Source organism: Microtus oregoni, unplaced genomic scaffold (genome assembly GCF_018167655.1).
Source record: "Microtus oregoni isolate MIOR12 unplaced genomic scaffold, Mior012 000016F_ref0000370, whole genome shotgun sequence".
NCBI lineage: Eukaryota > Metazoa > Chordata > Mammalia > Rodentia > Cricetidae > Microtus > Microtus oregoni.
This window is the reverse complement of record NW_024543075.1, coordinates 13817738-13836060: the sequence shown is the minus strand read 5'-3', so window position 1 is coordinate 13836060 and position 18323 is coordinate 13817738. Positions and strand designations below refer to the sequence as shown.

At 45.0% G+C, this 18323-nt stretch overlaps 1 protein-coding gene across 1 annotated transcript in view; it reads left to right on the top strand.

The window, feature by feature from the left end:
• LOC121457655 (deleted in malignant brain tumors 1 protein-like) overlaps nt 1-18323 on the top strand; it is a 120301-nt gene that overhangs the window by 68834 nt on the left and 33144 nt on the right. The window contains 13 exon segments of the mRNA XM_041666567.1: nt 75-228; nt 4523-4740; nt 5729-6040; nt 6782-6814; nt 7308-7331; nt 8431-8584; nt 10046-10263; nt 11567-11878; nt 13348-13386; nt 14173-14484; nt 15001-15024; nt 15663-15707; nt 17193-17507. Coding sequence (XP_041522501.1) covers nt 75-228; nt 4523-4740; nt 5729-6040; nt 6782-6814; nt 7308-7331; nt 8431-8584; nt 10046-10263; nt 11567-11878; nt 13348-13386; nt 14173-14484; nt 15001-15024; nt 15663-15707; nt 17193-17507 — 2160 coding nt within the window.

Here is an 18323-nt window from a genome sequence, read left to right as displayed (position 1 = left end):
GAATTCTGCATCTAGGAACATGCCAAGTGAGTTCCTGAAGATGCCAACCACAAGTCTCTCATCTGCTTTCTCAGAAGGAAGTAACTCCTGTGGAGGAGTCATTTCAAGTCTCTCGGGATCCTTCTCCAGTCCTTGGTACCCTATGAACTACCCCACTGACACGGAGTGCATCTGGGAGATACAAGTGGCTGAGAAGTTCAACATAGAGCTAACAATCCCCAGCCTGAAGTAAGCATCTTTGCCTTTCTCTACTCAATGGCCGGACCAGATTGAATCTGTGATTACCCAAAAGTAATGCCTTTCCATGGTGGGAAAATCCTTCCACGTTTTAGGTGACCATTGATAGTCTTTACTGGGGGTGTCTTTTCGTTGGCTATCCCACAGTATCCTATTCATTGAGGTAATACCCATGAACACCCAGACATGGAGACATGAGTGATCCATTCCTGGAGACCTTGCTCCTGCTCCATCACATAGAAGTTTCTTCCTTCTGCAAGATGCATATCTGGTCTTCCTCATTCTCATTGTCTGGTCGTCCTTTCTCAGACACTGTATGAAGTAAGTCAGTAGCTTTTCCCTCCAAGAATTTCTATCAGCTCTCCATGAGGAAATTTTCTCCCACAAATTGAAGGGTTTTATTCATTTCTCCCATCAAGTACCTTGTGCTCCCTGCTTCTTACTCCAACCATCATCCATTTGAAAGAAATCCTATTTAAGGAATATTACATGTAAATATTTACATGCATACATTTTATACATCATATACACAGTTTCCCCTTGGTGTTCACAGATAGGCTCCAAGATCCCCCTCAGCTACCACAGAAGTCTAAATCTTTTATATAAAATATTATAGAATTTGGATATAGTCCTTGTAAAATTTTTCCCGTGTACTTTAAATCATCTCAGGTCACTTAGAACCCCCAAGAAATGCAATGTCAATGTGGGACAAATCAGTGTCATACCAATTGTTTCTGGAATGGTGGCAAGAGCCTGCACGTGCTCAACACAAAGTTCTATGTCAAATATTTTTGAGTCACGCTTAGTTGACTCTTTAGATGCAGAAGGCCAACCACATATACATGCACTTATTCATACAGGTAACTTCTTAATGAAAAGAAAAGCAACCTTTTCAGATACTATGAAACCATGGTTTCATTTTTCTATACTGCCATTGGAGTCATTCTCTCTTCCTGACTTTGTCTCAGTGTGTCCCAGACCTCTGCATTTCCTTCCACCTACATACATTAACCAGAGCAGACAACAGTCTGAGTATGTGCTACCTTTATAGGTGTAAACAGTGTGAGCAGGGATGTGGAGCATGCTCCAGTCTCACTGTTCCAGGCAGATGTAAAGCCCCAAATCTCCTGCAGTCTACATAATTATCACAGCATAAATTCCTGCTATAATTTTAGAGCACATCGTTCATGGAGTAGTTTAATATATTGCTAAGAACAGGGAGAAAGCTGATGATTTTGGAGTTTGATGGCTTTGAGTCTAAATATATTGTTTACATCTTGTTTCTTGGGCTATATATTTTTTTATTTGCAAAGGACTTCAAGAAGCCCCGATTTATGTTGAGGTTTATTTGTTCTTCTTTCAAAATTCCTACGAAACTTTACTTCAAATTTAAGTGGTAAAATTATGTCTACATATGGTGTCTAGAGTGATAGATCAGTCAGTAAAGTGATTTTCTGGCAAGCAAGAGTATCTAAATTCAGTCCTCAGAACCCACAGAAAAATATTGAAGCCAGGTGTGGTGCATACCTTTAATCCCAGCACTCAGGAGACAGAGGCAAACAAATCTCTGTGAATTTGAGGCCAACCTGGTCTACAAGAGCTAGTTCCAGGACAGGCTCCAAAGCTACAGAGAAACCCTGTCTCAAAAAACCCAAAAAACATTACTGAATATGATAATAAGTACTTGTAACCCATTGCAGGGGAGGTAGAGACAGGCTGATCCCCAGTGACTGGCAAATCTGTCTATCCTTGAGCTACAGGCCAGCAAGAGGTCCTCTCTCAAAAGGGAGAGGTGGTATTTCTGAGTTATACCATATTTAAAATTTGCCATTTCATTCTTACCAAGTGTTTCTGCCTTCTGAAGTACTATTGTTTCAGAATGAGAAAAATTGGGACAATGTGATTTTTTAAAATTGATTTGGCAAACAAGGACTCATGAATGAGGTAACTGATTCCAGAGCTGCACTAAGGACCTGCAGAGGAAAGCTTCCCTGGGCACACAGAAGTGAAGTAAAGAGAATGCTTGCTGGGCTGCAGTGGAATAATTGCCTCATTTGGCCTGCCCCATTGGGAGCCCCTAGCTATGTAACTATGTTGACTATTTCTGGTTAAGCTTAAATTGTCTTTAATGCACAAACAGGCATTTATTTCTCAATGTTGGGCCACTGGGGATAGAATCCAAGACTCCAAGCTGCCCTGCAAACACTGGACCACTGAGCTAGAGAATCAGCCCATTGCAGCCACTTAAAAGACATTGCTCAATCTCAGCTGGTCACTCACAAGTCAAAGTCAAGGTCCCTCAGGGTTTTCTTGGCTTCTCTGCACAGGAACGCTTTGGATGTGGCCTCCATTTCCATTTAATACCTGCTACTGCCACTCTGTTGTACCTTACACATAAACTGTATCACTGCTGGGCACGGGGCCTTTAATCCCAGCACTTAGTAGATACTGGCAGGAAGATCTCTACCTCCAGGACTGCCTGGTGGCCATAGTGAATTCCAGGACAGGCAGCTATATAGAGAGATCCTATCTCAAAACCAAAACAAAACAAAACAAAAAGGTGTTAGTTTTAGTTGTTTGGTTTTTACTTCACTGGGATAGATGTACAATGGCAGATTTTAAAATCTAGTCCCAAATTTGTGTGTAAAGTATGTCCCTTGTGTGTGTGGGATATATCTGGGTGTTGCAGGGGAATGGGCCCTTTTGTCTTTCCCGGCCGTCTGTCTAGCTTACACCTGAAATAATCACACAGAAACTGTATTCATTTAAATATTGCCTGATCCATTAGCTCTAACTTCTTATTGGCTAATTCTTACATCTTAATTTAACCCATTTATATTGATCTGTGTATTACCATGTGACTGTGGCTTACCAGCAAGATTCTAACTAGTGTCCGTCTCAGGCAGGAGATCCACGGCATCTGCCACTCTGCCCTTCTTCCCAGCATCCAGTTCTGTCTACTATGCCTACCTAAGTTCTGTCCTATCAAGTAGGCCAAGGCAGTTTCTTTATTCATTACCCAATGAAAGCAACACACAAACAGAAGGAACTCCTACACCATCTGCGCATATGTGTTTGCAATGTGACTTTATAACAGAAGCACAGACACCTACTTGCTATAGTTCAGAAATTACACGTCATGTTACATGCTGTGTAACATTTATTATGGTAGATAAGCACCAGTGTGCGTTCCATATGTATTGATTGTTCCCACTCTGGGAGGGCTCTGTCTAGGACTGGGCTTAGAGTGCTGAAAGGAACAGATAAACCCTCTGCCGCTGTGAATTTACGTCCAAATGGAAAGACTAACACTTCTGAAAGAAACCATGAACTCAGTGGACATTTTCAGGTAGTACTAAGTTGGCAAGGGCTGTGAAGTCAGAGTAATCAACACCTGTAAGACTAGGCTAGAGTAAAAAAATATGGTACATTTATACAATGCAGTACTACATAGCAGAAAAAATAACATCTTGAATTTTGCAGGCAAATGAATAGAGCTAGAAAACATCATTTTGAGTGAGGTAACCCAGACACAGAAACACAATTTTTACATGTACTCACTCATACGTGGTTTTTAAACATAAAGCAAAGAAAACCAGTCCACAGATCATAATCCCACAGAACCTAGACAACAATGAGCACCCTAAGAGAGACATACATGGATCTAATCTACATGGGAAGTAGAAAAAGACAAGATCTCCTGAGAAAATTGGGAGCATGAGGACTTTGGGGGAGGGTTGAATAGAAGGGGAGAGGCAGGAAGTGGAGCAGAGAAAATGTAGAGCTCAATAAAAATGAATAAAATAAAATTTAAAAAAGCTAGGCTAGGGTCAAGGCAGAAGAAGAGAGCAGGCAGGATGCTGGGCACAGTTCTCTCATCACCCTGGTTAACAAAAATGTGGGCAGTTTGGGACATTGGTGAGATGAGTCCTTCTACTAGGGGCCTGTAGAATGTGATTATCTCCCCCATCAGGGTCTTCCTGAGCGTTTTCCTGTGAGTCTCTGACAGAAACTGGATATCACCCAAAGCAGGGCTTGAGTTGAAGAGTCAGGGACATCAAAAAAAATGTTTAGGGTAAAGGGAAAGAATTCAGAGAGGCTTCCAGATGGAGGCCCCCAAAATAGATGATGAGACCAGAATCTGATAGACCGGGACAGTCAAGGGGAAGTGGGAGGTGGGAGGGGCAGATTCAGGGACTCTTAAAGGTGACGTGAGGAGGTCGGAGGGAGGAGCTGGCAGAACTGACTTGATCTGAGGAGACTAACGCTGCCTTTGTCCCCTCAGGCTAGAAGACATTTATGGGTGTCCTTATGACTTTGTCGAAGTGTTTGATGGAAAGCATGTTGCCTCACTGTCCATGGGCAAAGTCTGTGCTGGGGCAGAACTCACTTTCCTCTCCTCTTCCAATTCCATGACAGTGGTGTTTAAAAGTGACGCCATGGTCACCAACACAGGGTTCTATGCTCTGTACAACACTGTTCACCAAGACGAAAGGCAGAACGGTGGGTATCCTGATTAGCACCTTGCAAGATGCCCATTGGGCTGTGACTTTTCCCATTTGAAGAGAACACGCTTTTAAAATACGACCTGAATTCTATCACACCGGACGTGTCTACCTCTGCTGCTGAGTGGCACGCACACTGCCAGTCATAGCCCTTACCCCTGCTCTGCCACCCACAGTCCCTGCCTTCGACCTAAAGCATCTAGAAACATAAGGCAGAGAATGCCTGTCTCATACTGTCTGTGGTCCTGATGGAGAATCCCACTGAGACCTTCCCCTCCCAAAGGAAGGAAAACAATAACAATAATATGAACTGTCACAGTCAGCCGACTTTCTTCTGACTGGATTCGGCACACAGTCTCCAGAGCTCTCGTGGGCCTCTCAGGTCCCAGAGCAGGAGCAGGAACATTGTAGAGCTCTCTATGCTTAATGTACGTTTTCCTCCAACTGGGATCTTTGGGAGCTTATGAGACTCTCAAATAATGGACTGGGAGATGGCTCAGTGGATAGAGATCCTGAATTCAGATCCCCAGAACCCACAAAGCTGGGTGCTGTAGCACATATCTGTAATCCCTGTGAAATGGGAGGCAGAGACAGTCGGATTCTCAGAAACTCATAAGCCTGCTAGACTGGTGTAAACTGGATTCATTCAGAGATGAAGAAGAGGTCTGTCTCAAGCTAGGCAAAGGTCAACAACCAAAGGTGTCCTCTGAGCTCCACACATGTGTCTACACTCACATAAACAATCACACACACACACACACACACACACACACACACACACAGATGGGTGGGGGTGTAGAGAGATTTAAAATACTAACAGGTTTCAATAGGTCTTCAGTACTCATAAAGCAATACAATTTTAGAGAATCAGGTCACAGGGCCACTCCTAGTGTCCAACATGGAGAACGTTTTTTATCAACCTACAAATGGCCCTATTATCTGAGGACAATGTCGCATCTCAGAAGCACTTATTTTTACTTTCCTAGGTCTGGCCTTGAGACTGGTGAACGGTAGCCACAGGTGTGAGGGCCGAGTAGAGATCTCTTACAATGGTACCTGGGGCACAGTGTGTGATGACAGCTGGGACCTGACAGATGCCAAGGTGGTGTGCCAGCAGCTTGGCTGTGGTGTGGCCATGTCAGCCCCAGCTGAGAGCTACTTTGAGAGAGGCATGGACCATATCATGCTGGATGATGTGCAGTGCATGGGGGATGAAGCCAAGGTGTGGCAATGCACACATCACGGATGGTTCTCCCACAACTGTGGGCACCATGAGGATGCCAGCGTGGTTTGCTCAGGTGAGTGGCAAGGCTTGCATCACATCTCAGAGACAGAGTTTTGCCAACCCCAGCCATTGGGAAGGAGGATGTCAATACCAGCAGGCAAGCTGTCAGCAATGAAATCTGGGATTTGAGCCGATTTTAAAATCAATTTACTTAAGAATTAGTTTTTGATCATAGATTCCAGCATCTGTAAATTGTTCAAAATCTCACCTGGAAAATAGCAATTATATGAATGGTTAGTATTAGCAGACATCTTATACCTGGCCTGGCAGGCCTGGGTGCTGGGAGCAATCCAGTATCCACCAAGGGTTCTGTGAATGGCAGACTGTCCTACAACCAGTGAATCTGAATTTTCAGTTCATTCCCACAGCTAATGTAGAGATGAGGGCATCTGTACTCAGCTGATCAGGCCCTCAAAGGCATATCCAACCCCCATGCAGGACCACATTCTCTAAGTATTGCCTGGCTGGGTCCTTGGTTAAAAATGGAACTCATCTCTGTGACAGAGGCTCTGTTAGCCCAGTTATTGGCCAAAATCAAACAAACACCATGCTGTACCTGAACCACAGGGGCCTTGTGTGCTCCCTCACTCCAGCTCTTTGATTCCCTCACTAGCCTGGATGAGTCTTAATTCTACTTTCCCAGTGGCCCAGAGCAGAACATGTCTGACCCTAAACAAAATGCCTGATTTTTATGGGGAGTTATGTGACCACCTTATTCAATCTGTCTCTCACCCTGACATTTGTCTTTGAATAGGTGTTGATGCCACACCAAGCAGAGGACCAGCAGGTACTGCCCGTCAATATATGTACTCAGTTGCCAGGGCCCTCATGGGTGAAAATCGCAGCCACCGTTCAAGTTCTGAAGCTAGATGGGGACGGCCAATTAGATACTCTGTTTCTATTCAACACCTATGACAGTGACAATATGGTGATGCTGAACTGCTGCAGATGGTGGGAAGATGAGAGAGAGTAAGGGAAGGGCTCAGATCCACCAAAGATGAAATACCTTGGGTACTGGTTCAGTAGAGAGAGGACCAACCAGCTTCTGGCAGTGGTGATCATGTCATGAGATTCTAGATGGAGCAAGGAACCAGCAGTTCCCGGTTGTCTGCAGAGGCCCCTGTTCATATTCTTGAGGTTCAAATTGCAAGCTCCTAAGAGTCAAGAACTCACTGGGCACTCTGCTCACTGGGCACATAGTCTTCCATGTTTTAAGAAAAATAATTAAATATGAATACAAATTCTTGATCATGACCCTTTTTTCTATGCATTTTTTATAGATTTTTCCAGTGACGTCATGACAGGTACTGCAGCTCTTCTTGTATGGGCTTCTCTTCCACTGGACTCGTCCTGTCTCTGGCTGATGCTCTCTCATATTTTAATACATAAGAAGCTGCTATAGGAGTCTACAGCTAATCACACACCACATCCAAGAGTTTGACACTAACTGCACAATTCAACTTGGTTTTGATTTCAGCTCCAATTTGTATATAATTATTAAAAGATAAGCTTTGGTGCGTTGGAACTTGAAAGAGTTTGTGCTGAGCAGATAACTATTTTAAGTTGAGAAGCTGCTAGCTGGGGTTATTTGGGGCTTCACTAAGAGACCAGACTTTGATAGGACAAGGTTGGAGGCAAGGCCAATGTTTGCCTGGTGAATGTGCACCAATGTCTTCCTAGGAACTAGAGTGGGAAGTTCCTAGTTACAGGTGAGTTGGCAGTTTCCTGTTACTTCTTACAATCTATACTGAGTGACTTTGGTTTGCTTATGTAGGAACTGATAAGTCAGAGTAGTTTAATAGCATCCCAATTATTTCTTTTTGTCAAGTAAATTCCTGAATCTCAACTGTCCTGGGCTATGATCCTTTTGTATAGTTCCTCAACCACTTTAGGCCTGTCTCAAAAAAGAGTTTTTTTTTTTTTCTGGATGGAGGCATGACTCATCATTTAAGAGTACTTGCTGTTCTTGTCGAGGACCTCAGTTGTATTCTTAACACCTGTATCAGGCAGCTTAGAATTTCTTGTAACCCCAGTTCCAAGGGACCCAGTGCCTTCAGTTCTCCACAGACATGTACACACACACTCGCATGTTCTCTCTCTCTCTCTCTCTCTCTCTCTCTCTCTCTCTCTCCAAAGAAAAAAGACATCAAAACAAAAAAGGAAAGCAGTCCTAGCTAAGTCTCCCTTACACCTCTTTGTTGGTACAGCTGTTTTTCTTCCGTCTCTACAGCTCATACCCACTTCACATTTGAGATCCAGTCTCAGTGCTGGGGTTATAGGTGTGCACCCCCTACACTCAGCTTGTTTTCTTTCCTTCTGCTTTCTTGTGTCTCCTCTTCACCTTGCTAAAAACAGAACAAAAAGCACCATGTTTCTTCATGATATTTTCTCACTTTTTTACAGATGAAAATTTCCAATGTGGTGGTTTGCTCACAAATAGTTCAGGCACCTTCTCCAGTCCTTGGTATCCTAAAAAATATCCCACCAATGTGCTATGTGCCTGGGACATACAAGTGGATAGCAGCGCTCACATCAGACTCACCTTTGAAGTGGTCAAGTGAGTGAATATTTTCCGCCTAGACAGTTATCATTACCTGGCTTTGTAGACATCAGTTTTACTGCCTCTTTGCCGGACACAACAATGCAGTTGCACACATGAACTCCTAACAGATGAAACTTCAGGTACAAGACCAATAATATCAAGTCAGCCACAGTCCCAACATGCATGAGTGAGGGACGCACAAAGTCCCGCCCCTTTCTGAGAAGCTATTGGCAATTAGTCGTTACTGGAAGAGTAAGAGTATTTTCTTTGGGGATACAGGCACTGAGAGATTACCCACACTCATGTAGAAGATCCCATACCCATGTGCACACAGAAATCACAAAATGGATTCAGTTGGTAGCAAATTTAAAATAAAAATGGATGTGGTGGCATATACCTTTTATCCTGGCATTTAAGAGGCAAAAGCAGGCAGATCTCTGTGAGTTCAAGACCAGCCATGGCTATATTGGGAGACCTGTCTCAAAACAAAAAAGAGGTAAAAATGTAAAGGAAGAGAGCCTGTGATGTTGGGAGGGAGCTAGTGGAGGAACTGAAGGGAAGGAACTGGGCCAATCTGGATGCACACTGTACATACATGTATAAATATTCTGTAAAACATAAAAAGCTATAATTCTCCCAAATGAGCTGTACTTTGAAATGCCTAGGAATGTTGATCAAAAGTCTGTAGCTTTCATACAGAAACAGTAGATTGGGATTAATCTACTTGCCCATCAGCAGATCTGCTAGACAGATATTTGGTACAGCCGCATGTAACTCAAAGACTAAGTCAGTATTGCTGCAGAATGAGATGCAAGAAAACAGTGGACAGTTGTCAAATCTGCCACCATCCTTGTGTAAACTTCTTGTGGAAGGAAAAAGAACCGCTTCTGGGAAGAGGGTTAAAGCGGAGGGATCAGTGGGGATGGGAGATTTTCCTTCCTTCCTTCCATAAGCCATCATTATCACTTAAATTTGATTCCATGAGTTTATAGCACACATTGAAAAGATATTGAATTAAAACTTGAACAAATCAAAAGAAAATGAATTTAATGATATTTTTGTAGATTTTTGTCTCCAATTGCTTTGTTTAGACATTTCTTTGGCGTATTGTTTTGCTTGTATATATTGTTATATTTGTGTGTATGTGTGTGTATGTTGTTTGTTCCTGGCTTGCTTTTCTTTTAAAGAGAGAAAGAAAAAGCATAGAGAAAGAAAAGTGGAGAGGAACTGGGGGTGGGAGTGGGAAATGTGACCAGAACAAGTTGTGTGAAAATATTTTTCTTCAATACAAAACTAAAAGAATATATTTGGAAGTAGAAAGGTACAATTATCCACATCAGTAGGGCCAGGCGCTCTTCCAAACTGTCGGAGGAGGTGTGAATAGTTTTTCCTGACCCTTCCTGCAGCCATCTGCGAAGTCACTTCTGGAGAAAAAGGCCAAGGAAAGGAGCTTGAATGATGCCATTTCATCCACAGGATAGAAAACTTCTATGGCTGCCCTTATGACTTCATTGAGATTTTTGATGGTCCACAAAGCGAATCATTTTCCCTGGGGAGATTCTGCTCAGAAACCATCCCAGTATTTACCTCTTCTTCAAGCCACATGAGTGTGGTGTTCCACAGTGATGACATTGTCACCAACTTAGGATTCTATGCATCTTATGAGTCTCTGTTGCAAGATGAGAAAGACCCAGGTAGGTCCTTTCATCATTTCAGCTCTGGTCCTACTTGGTGTGGACACTGCACTCAGATGGACATTCTCTCAGCCTGGTGCTAGGGATCTGAGCACTGCACTGGGATGGACATTCTGTCAGCTGGGAGCTAGGGGTCTGAGCACTGCACTGGGATGGACATCCCGTCAGCCTGGTGCTAGGGATCTGAGCACTGCACTGGGATGGACATTCTCTCAGCTGGGAGCTAGGGATCTGAGTGTTTACTGAGTTTCTGTCCTGCCTGTTTTCTGTCCTCCCACAGCCATTTGGCCCCAAAGAAATCACTCAGAAGTCTATATTAATGATAAACTGATTGGCCCATTAGCTCAGGCTTCTTATTAACTCTTATAACTTATATTAACCCATTATTCCTATCTATGTTAACCACATAACTCGGTACCTTTTCCAGCAGCGTAGGTCACATCTTCCTTCTTCAGTGTTTGGGCAGGACTGCAGAGGAATGGGTATTGCTCTTCCCAGAATTCTGTTCTCATTGTCCCATCTCTACTTCCTGTCTGGTTTCCCTGCCTATACTTCCTGCCTGGCTACTGGCCAATCAGCCTTTATTTAAAACATAATTGACAGAATATAGGCAATTGTCCTGCACCATCTGGGAATGCTTCCCAAGCTTCTGGTCAGTCACAGCTCCTGAGATGTGAGTTGGAGTGGTTTATTGCTGAGCACATTGCTCTGGACATAGAGGCAGACATCTTCTGAGACTAGAACTGTTAGGAGACAGGTGACTCAGCTAGCCCCATGTTAGAACCTGTTCTATTCAAAACTATGTTAATAATGAGTCCACAAATGGTGGAGTGATAGTGTTTCCATGCCCAATTATTGGCACACTATAGAAAGCTATTGAAAGCCTTCTTTGAGCTCTGTGAAATATAAAAGTAACCCAGGGATGTATAGGGGGATGTTACCATCCCCTGGGCCAAATATCACATTTGCATCAAGTTCAAGGTGCTCAGTAGCCAGTTTTTTTTATGTTTGTTTTTTTTTTTTTTTTGGTTTTTCGAGACAGGGTTTCTCTGCGGCTTTGGAGCCTGTCCTGGAACTAGCTCTGTAGACCAGGCTGGTCTTGAACTCACAGAGATCCGCCTGCCTCTGCCTTCCGAGTGCTGGGATTAAAGGCGTGCTCAGTAGCCAGTTTTAACCCATAAGTTGCCCTCCCCAGTTCCCCAGTGTGAGGGTTGAACCAAGGCAGAGAACGTGTCCTCCTTACTTTCATTGTTCATCAACATGGGAAACTTCAGGGCAGTGACCCAGCTTTCTGCTTTTCCAGATGTGGCACTCAGGCTAGCAAATGGCAGCCACCCATGTGAAGGCCGTGTGGAGCTCTACTACAACAGCAGCTGGGGCACAGTGTGTGATGACAGCTGGGACCTAAGAGATGCCCAGGTGGTGTGCCACCAGCTGGGCTGTGGAGGAGCTGTGGCAGCCACTGGCCGAGCACATTTTGAGCGAGGCCTTGGTCCCATTGTCCTGGATGATGTTGAATGCATGGGAACGGAAGCCAGACTTTGGCAATGTCTGCACAGTGGCTGGTTTGCCCACAACTGTGGCCACCATGAGGATGCTGGTGTCATCTGCTCAGGTGGGCTGGGTTCTGAGCCTGATGGGTTCATGACTCTCCAGTTTTGGGAGTTTCCTGTGCCACCACACATAAATCAGGAAGGAAATCTAGGATAGTCCCAGGCCACTGTTCTCAGCTTACCCCCCTGCTAGTCAAGGTATGATTTTAATTGTCATTTCCTTTAATCTGAATCTTTACTATGCGAGTTTCTTTTACAAGGAAGCTTCAAACTTCATCAGCTTAAACAGAAAGCCAGGGCCACATCCTGCAAATAGACCACATTTAAACACGGATACAGTGTCTTTGTTACTTCTCTATTGCTATGATAAAACACCCCTGACGAAAATAACGTATAAAAGAAAGCAATTTATTTGAGGCTCATAGTTCCAGGAGCTAGAGTCCATGACCAGTATGGTGAGGAGCATGACAGCAGGCGGGTAGGCATGGAGCTGGTGCAGTAGCTGAGAGCTCACATCTTGATCCACACAGAAGCAGATGGAGTTAATTAGGGTTTTCAAACTTCAAAGCCTGTCCCCAGGGGCATACCTCCTTCAACAAAGTTATACTTCCTGTTCCTTTCCAAACACTTCAACCGGCAAGGGAGCAATCATTCAAACATATGAGCCTATGAGAACCATAAAACCACCACAAGTAATTGCAGTGAAATCATTGTCAGAACCAGAATTTTTTTTTTTTGAAAATTTGATAGGACCTGGATAGGCTAAATGTTTAAGAACACTAGCAGCTCTTCTAAAGGATCAAGGTTCAGTTCCAAGTACCCACACAACAGTTACACAGCCTGGGCTATGTGGGATCTTGTCTCTAATTGGTCCACTGATTAATACATTAAAAATATGAATTACAAAACCAAACCAACTAGCAAGACAGACACATCATATAGGTGACTCTTCCTGTGGTCACAGTGCATAAAAATACTCCCAAGACCAGAGCTTTTTCAGCATTTCCCTCTGCACACTGCTTTCTACCTGGCAGAACAAAGAACAAAGAAGCCAAAAGCATTAGCTTTTTCATTTGCTCCTGGCTCTTTGGGACCTAGTAGTTGCCTCATTTCAAACTTAGTCAGTGGCTCTTCAGGGCAGGTCTTTAAGAACAGAGTTCAGCATGCAGAGAAGAATCGGGAGAAAGGAAGTCCCAAGCCTTTAGAGGAAGTGTCATCCTGAGATATTCTGGTGTCAGATGTCCTCAAAGGATGCTTTGTTGTCTTTAAACTGTGTCTATTTTTAAAAAATCAGTTAATCCCCAGGCTCTGGTTTTCTTTGGATTATGGACAAGTTTGTATTCACTGTGTACATGTTGAGTGAGGAAGGGAAGGACTACTCTTTACAGAGAGATGTACTGGAAGGGATGTACTTAGAAGCGCTAGTCTCGAAGGTGGAGAGCCCACTAGAAGTTGACCAAGGGTTGAAGATGTTTGACACTTAACAAAGATGTGGTATAATTTTCTTCTTTTGCTTTCTTTCCATCTTTAGCATTGTTGGTAAAGCAGCCAGAGGTGTCCACTTCAACAGGTAACCTTTTCTTCTCTCCTCAGTTGCCTTTCCTTTGTAGTGTTTGAGCCCAGATCCCAGCATGACTGGGGGAAATGTGTCCTTGTTGAAGACCTTGTCTATTCCCACCCTCCTTCCCAGCTCACGCTGGCCCTGCTGATGGCTGATACTGGAAGAAGGACTGGGAATGCCCGGCCCATGTAGAAAATCTGGGGCAAGAATACCGCAAGAAGCAAGACCAATTCGCAGGGGGTTGGTGTGGAAGCTGGCTCCTATTGAGGCTCAGGGTGACTTGCTGTCCCTACCAAGCTCTACTTAGGAAATAACTTGGCCACCTTCTGACCTTTTATTCTCTTCTGAGAACCTTTGAATATGGGCATCAGCATGCAACGACTGTCCTTATTCCCTGGAACATCTTGACACAAGAGGCACACTGGATCTTGGTGTCTACTGCTATCTTCCCTCCTTAATACACACACACACACACACACACACACACACACACACACACACACACACTCCAGCTAGCATAGCTTTTCATGGAAAATTAAAAAAAATAAAAATAAAAGAACTTTGTGATTACTTCCTGGTCCAGCAGGCCATGAAATAATCATTTCTTTACCAAACACGGTCTTTAAAACACACGGAGTGGAACCAAGGACAAGAATTGAAATGATTTGAAATGAATGAAAGGGAAGTGGGTTTGCTGTCCTTGACTGTCACTGCACGACTCCCAGGAAACAGCTGCTGTTTCTGGCAGTCTTTGGGAATGAACACTCATGGGAATGTCTTGGATTACCCACCAAGGTCTGGATCTGCGGCTGGTGAACGGGACAAGAAGGTGCGAAGGCCGAGTTGAGGTGTACTATGCCAACACCTGGGGGACTGTGTGTGATGACAACTGGTCCATAGAAGATGCCCATGTGGTCTGCAGACAGCTGGGCTGTGGTCCAGCTTTATCTGCCCTGCCAGGCACCAGTTTTAGCCCTGGGTCAGGCAGCATTATCCTTGATGATGTCAACTGCACAGGAAGGGAGTCTTCCCTGGCACAGTGCCCTCACAGCGACTGGCTCACCCACAACTGCGGGCACCAGGAAGATGCTGGTGTCATCTGTGCAGGTGAGAGCAGGCCCATCCTAGGCCAGCTGTAGAACTCCCCAAGCCAAGCCCGAAGGCTGGCACAGCTCAAGCCTGCCTCCATGGGCAGGGCGGTGGGCTTCTTTGCCCAAACTGAAAACTGTTCTTGCAATACTTGGGGTGGCTGTTTTCAAGCTGAAGGTCTGAAGAGATTAACTGGCCATAAAATAAAGAAAATGATAGTACTAGCCTCATAAAGTTGGCAGGCATTAACAAGATAACACACATACAATGCTTAGGCGAGTATCTAAGAAACCATAAAATACAGAAAAGTGCTAGCTGTAATTTTTTTTTTTATACTAAGTTTCATTCTATCAGAATTCAGTGCCGGGTTTTTAGGTAAGTGACATCCTAGAGCAAAGGGCGCAGCCTTGGATGCTTAAGAAGGATTGCTCACCCCCAGCTTCCTTCAACTATAATTAAACAGACGCCATGCCCTTCCTGCTGCTCAGCACTGTGGTTTCTCATAGCCATCTCATGTTTCCTTTTTCTCTACAGATTCTGAAGCTGTCGGACATCCAGGTATCTATGAGCTCATGAACACTGTATTTCCTGCCCGGTGACTAGCATAGGGTTTCCACACTGGGTCTCTCTTCTGAGTTTTTATTTTTATTTTATTTTTTTAATGATTCTCTGAAATCTAGACTGCTGTTCCCCTGTCCCTGGGGACCTGCCATGCACCCAGAGGAAAGGTGTTTTGGGTGTTAACAGATTGGTGTGCCATCCCTTCTGGACACGAATACCACATTTCAGCAGGAAGCCATGATACCAGCCTTTGACCCCAGATAGATGTTCATGCAGCAGAGGCCTTGGGAGGTCAAGGGGGCAGCTGGTCCTAGAGGAAGGTGACACTGAGGGCAAGCACGCCTACTCAGTCTGCAGCCTACACACAGGAACTGGGTGACTGAGAATGAGGCCCTGCTATGAGGCCACAGCTTCATGATCCCAAGATGAACTTCACGCCTCGTTCTTATGTAAACACACACAGGCCTGAGCCACCGCTGCATTTGAAACAGAAGCGATCTGATCAGCTACTCAGAGGGGTTGCTTAAAGGCAAACTCACTTATGTGGCTTAGATGGCACTTAAGGACATGAGCTTGCCTTTCATTCGCTTAGGATGTATTTATGGTGACTTTTCCCCCCATTCTTACCTGTACAGCCACTTCAGCTCCTGAGGAACATCCGCACCGTTTCCATCCAATAGGTACTTCGCTATCCTTACAGTCTGGGACTCTTTGTTCTGAGGCTGTTTGTGCCTAACAGAACACAAGGCTGGGAAGACAGCTCAGTAGGTAGAGTGCTGGCCATGCAGACACAGGGTCTAGTTCATCTCCAGAACCCATGCATGGTGGCACATGCCAATTTGGGACAAGTGGAGACAGACAGCTTCCTGGGGATTGCTGGCCAGCCAGTCAAGCCCAATCAGCCAGTTCCAGGTAAAATTAAGAGGCTTTATATTCTCAAAAACACAAGGTAGAAGGCACCCAGAAGAACATAAATTTGGGGTGACATCTAATCTAGCCTATACAGGTACGTGCAAGTGCATACATACACACCACACACACACACACACACACACACACACACTCAGAGAACATTATTTCCATGGCCTATAGACCTGGCATTACATGGCAAAGAAGCTTATTCAAGCATGTGACATGTTGCTAATCTTATTATGAGGGTCTTTTCAAGGAGAGAGCCAATTTACCTGCCCATCTCAACTGCAGAATCTGATGTTCAAAGGCCAGGTTCTAGTCAGCCCTGGGAAAGAGCCCACCCCAGTTCTGAGGGTTCCGACTCTGAGAATCCACTTCATCACTTTCAGTTCAGAGGGTCTTTTTCCTGATTAATTCCCACCTGGCCTCGGGGATGCTGTATCTCCGATAGAGACCTTAGGTTTTCTAGAGTCAAGTATTAAGCATCTAATTTTATGTTGTAGATTGAGTCCTATCTGAGGGAACCAGGTTAGAAATACAATCTCAACCCTCGGCCTGCAGATGCGTTGTTTCCAGTTGTTCAAAAAGTGATAATGGGAAAGGGCCCTGAAAACGGTGAGCCCTGAGCAGGCGGCCCAAGGCCTGGAGACCCCAGCTGTAGAGAAACTAAGGCAAGAGGACTGTATGTTCAAAGCCTGCTGGGACTGAGATCTAGCCAGGCCAGGAAAATTAGTGAGACTCCTATCTCAAAAGAAAAGGTAGCCGGGCGGTGGTGGCGCGCGCTTTTAATCCCAGTACTCGGGAGGCAGAGGCAGGCGGATCTCTGTGAGTTCGAGACCAGCCTGGTCTACAAGAGCTAGTTCCAGGACAGGCTCCAAAACCACAGAGAAACCCTGTCTCGAAAAACCAAAAAAAAAAAAAAAAAAAAAAAGGAAAGGTAAAGTGGACCAGAGAAACTGTTTCATGGGAGCATGGTATTTTTACCTCAATGCTAGTCTGTGACCTCTATTCCCATAACAAAAGTGTCCAGAGGGTAATCCAGCATAATAGAAACACATGAAATTTCCAGGGAGGAAAGTGGTCATATGTATTCCTTTGTATATGTGTATAGGTCTCCACACCAGCATAGCCATTCATAGACAAGTGCTACCCCAACAGCTGGCTGCACACCAGGCTAGGACACTCTAGTGTAATGCACTGTTCCCTCTGAGCATGGAAGGACCCTCAGCTGACTTGGCCCTTGGCTCCTGCAGATCTGCAGCTGGTGAGACTGGTCAACGGGAGAAGCCAATGTGAGGGCCGCGTAGAAGTCTACTTCAATGGGACCTGGGGGTCTGTGTGTGATGATCTTTGGGGCATACAGGCCGCCCAAGTGGTATGTCAGCAACTGGGCTGTGGGATGGCCCTGGCAGCCCCCAGGAGCAGCCTGTTCGGCGATGGCTCTGGCCCCATCTTCCTAGACGACGTGAGATGCTTGGGGACAGAGAGCAACCTAGGGTACTGCCGCCACCTCGGCTTGGCTGTGCACAACTGTGATCACCATGAGGATGCAGGAGCCATCTGTTCAGGTACCCAATCTCTGCTGGACTCCACTTTCCTACCAAGCAACAAACCAGGGAGAGCCACACAGAAGGACACAGGGGCCCTGCTGGGGCGAACTTGTCCTGGCTTTAGCACCAAGGGTCCCATGCCTCTCAAGTATCCTTGGGACTCCAACAGCCAACAGTATTGGTCACCCAGGTGTCAAGAAATGAGGGCCCATTGTCCATTGTCACAGCCTGTTCTCCGGGCATTACAGACACAAGTCTTGTAATCAATAATAAACCCGAAAGCCACTGTGATGCCCTGCCGTAGGGCAGTTTTTAACTCCTGGGAATGGTCCTTCTGTGTGCAACAAACTCATGAGTCCTCTGATGAGACTTCAGGCAGCTTGACTCTCCTCGTGGCTGATTGCCAGTGTTGGGACTTTCTGGCCACAGGACACAAGTTTATGTAACCACTCAAAAAAACTTGACCAAAACCTCTGTAACCTTGTTTGGTTATTAATTATATTACCGCCAGGCTTCATTACTTCCCGGGACAACTCATTCTTTACCCCCTAGAGGGCCAGGCAGAGGTGAGGTGGGGAGATGGTATCAAAATCGAGCTGAGGAGAGGCTGTCTCCTCCAATCTATCAGTTTGCTGCTTATCTTGATTTGTTTATAGCTGAAGAGTTAGTTTTATGGTACCGGGAGATTAAAAACTCTCATTTCCTATTTTGTGGCCACAGATGCCCTAAGTGTCACCTGCCTGTAGGGTTGAAAGATGTTCTCAGTGAGGATTAATAAGTCAGGTGAGGGAAACATGGCCCACAGTAATTGTCGGCATGAACTAGCTCCTAACA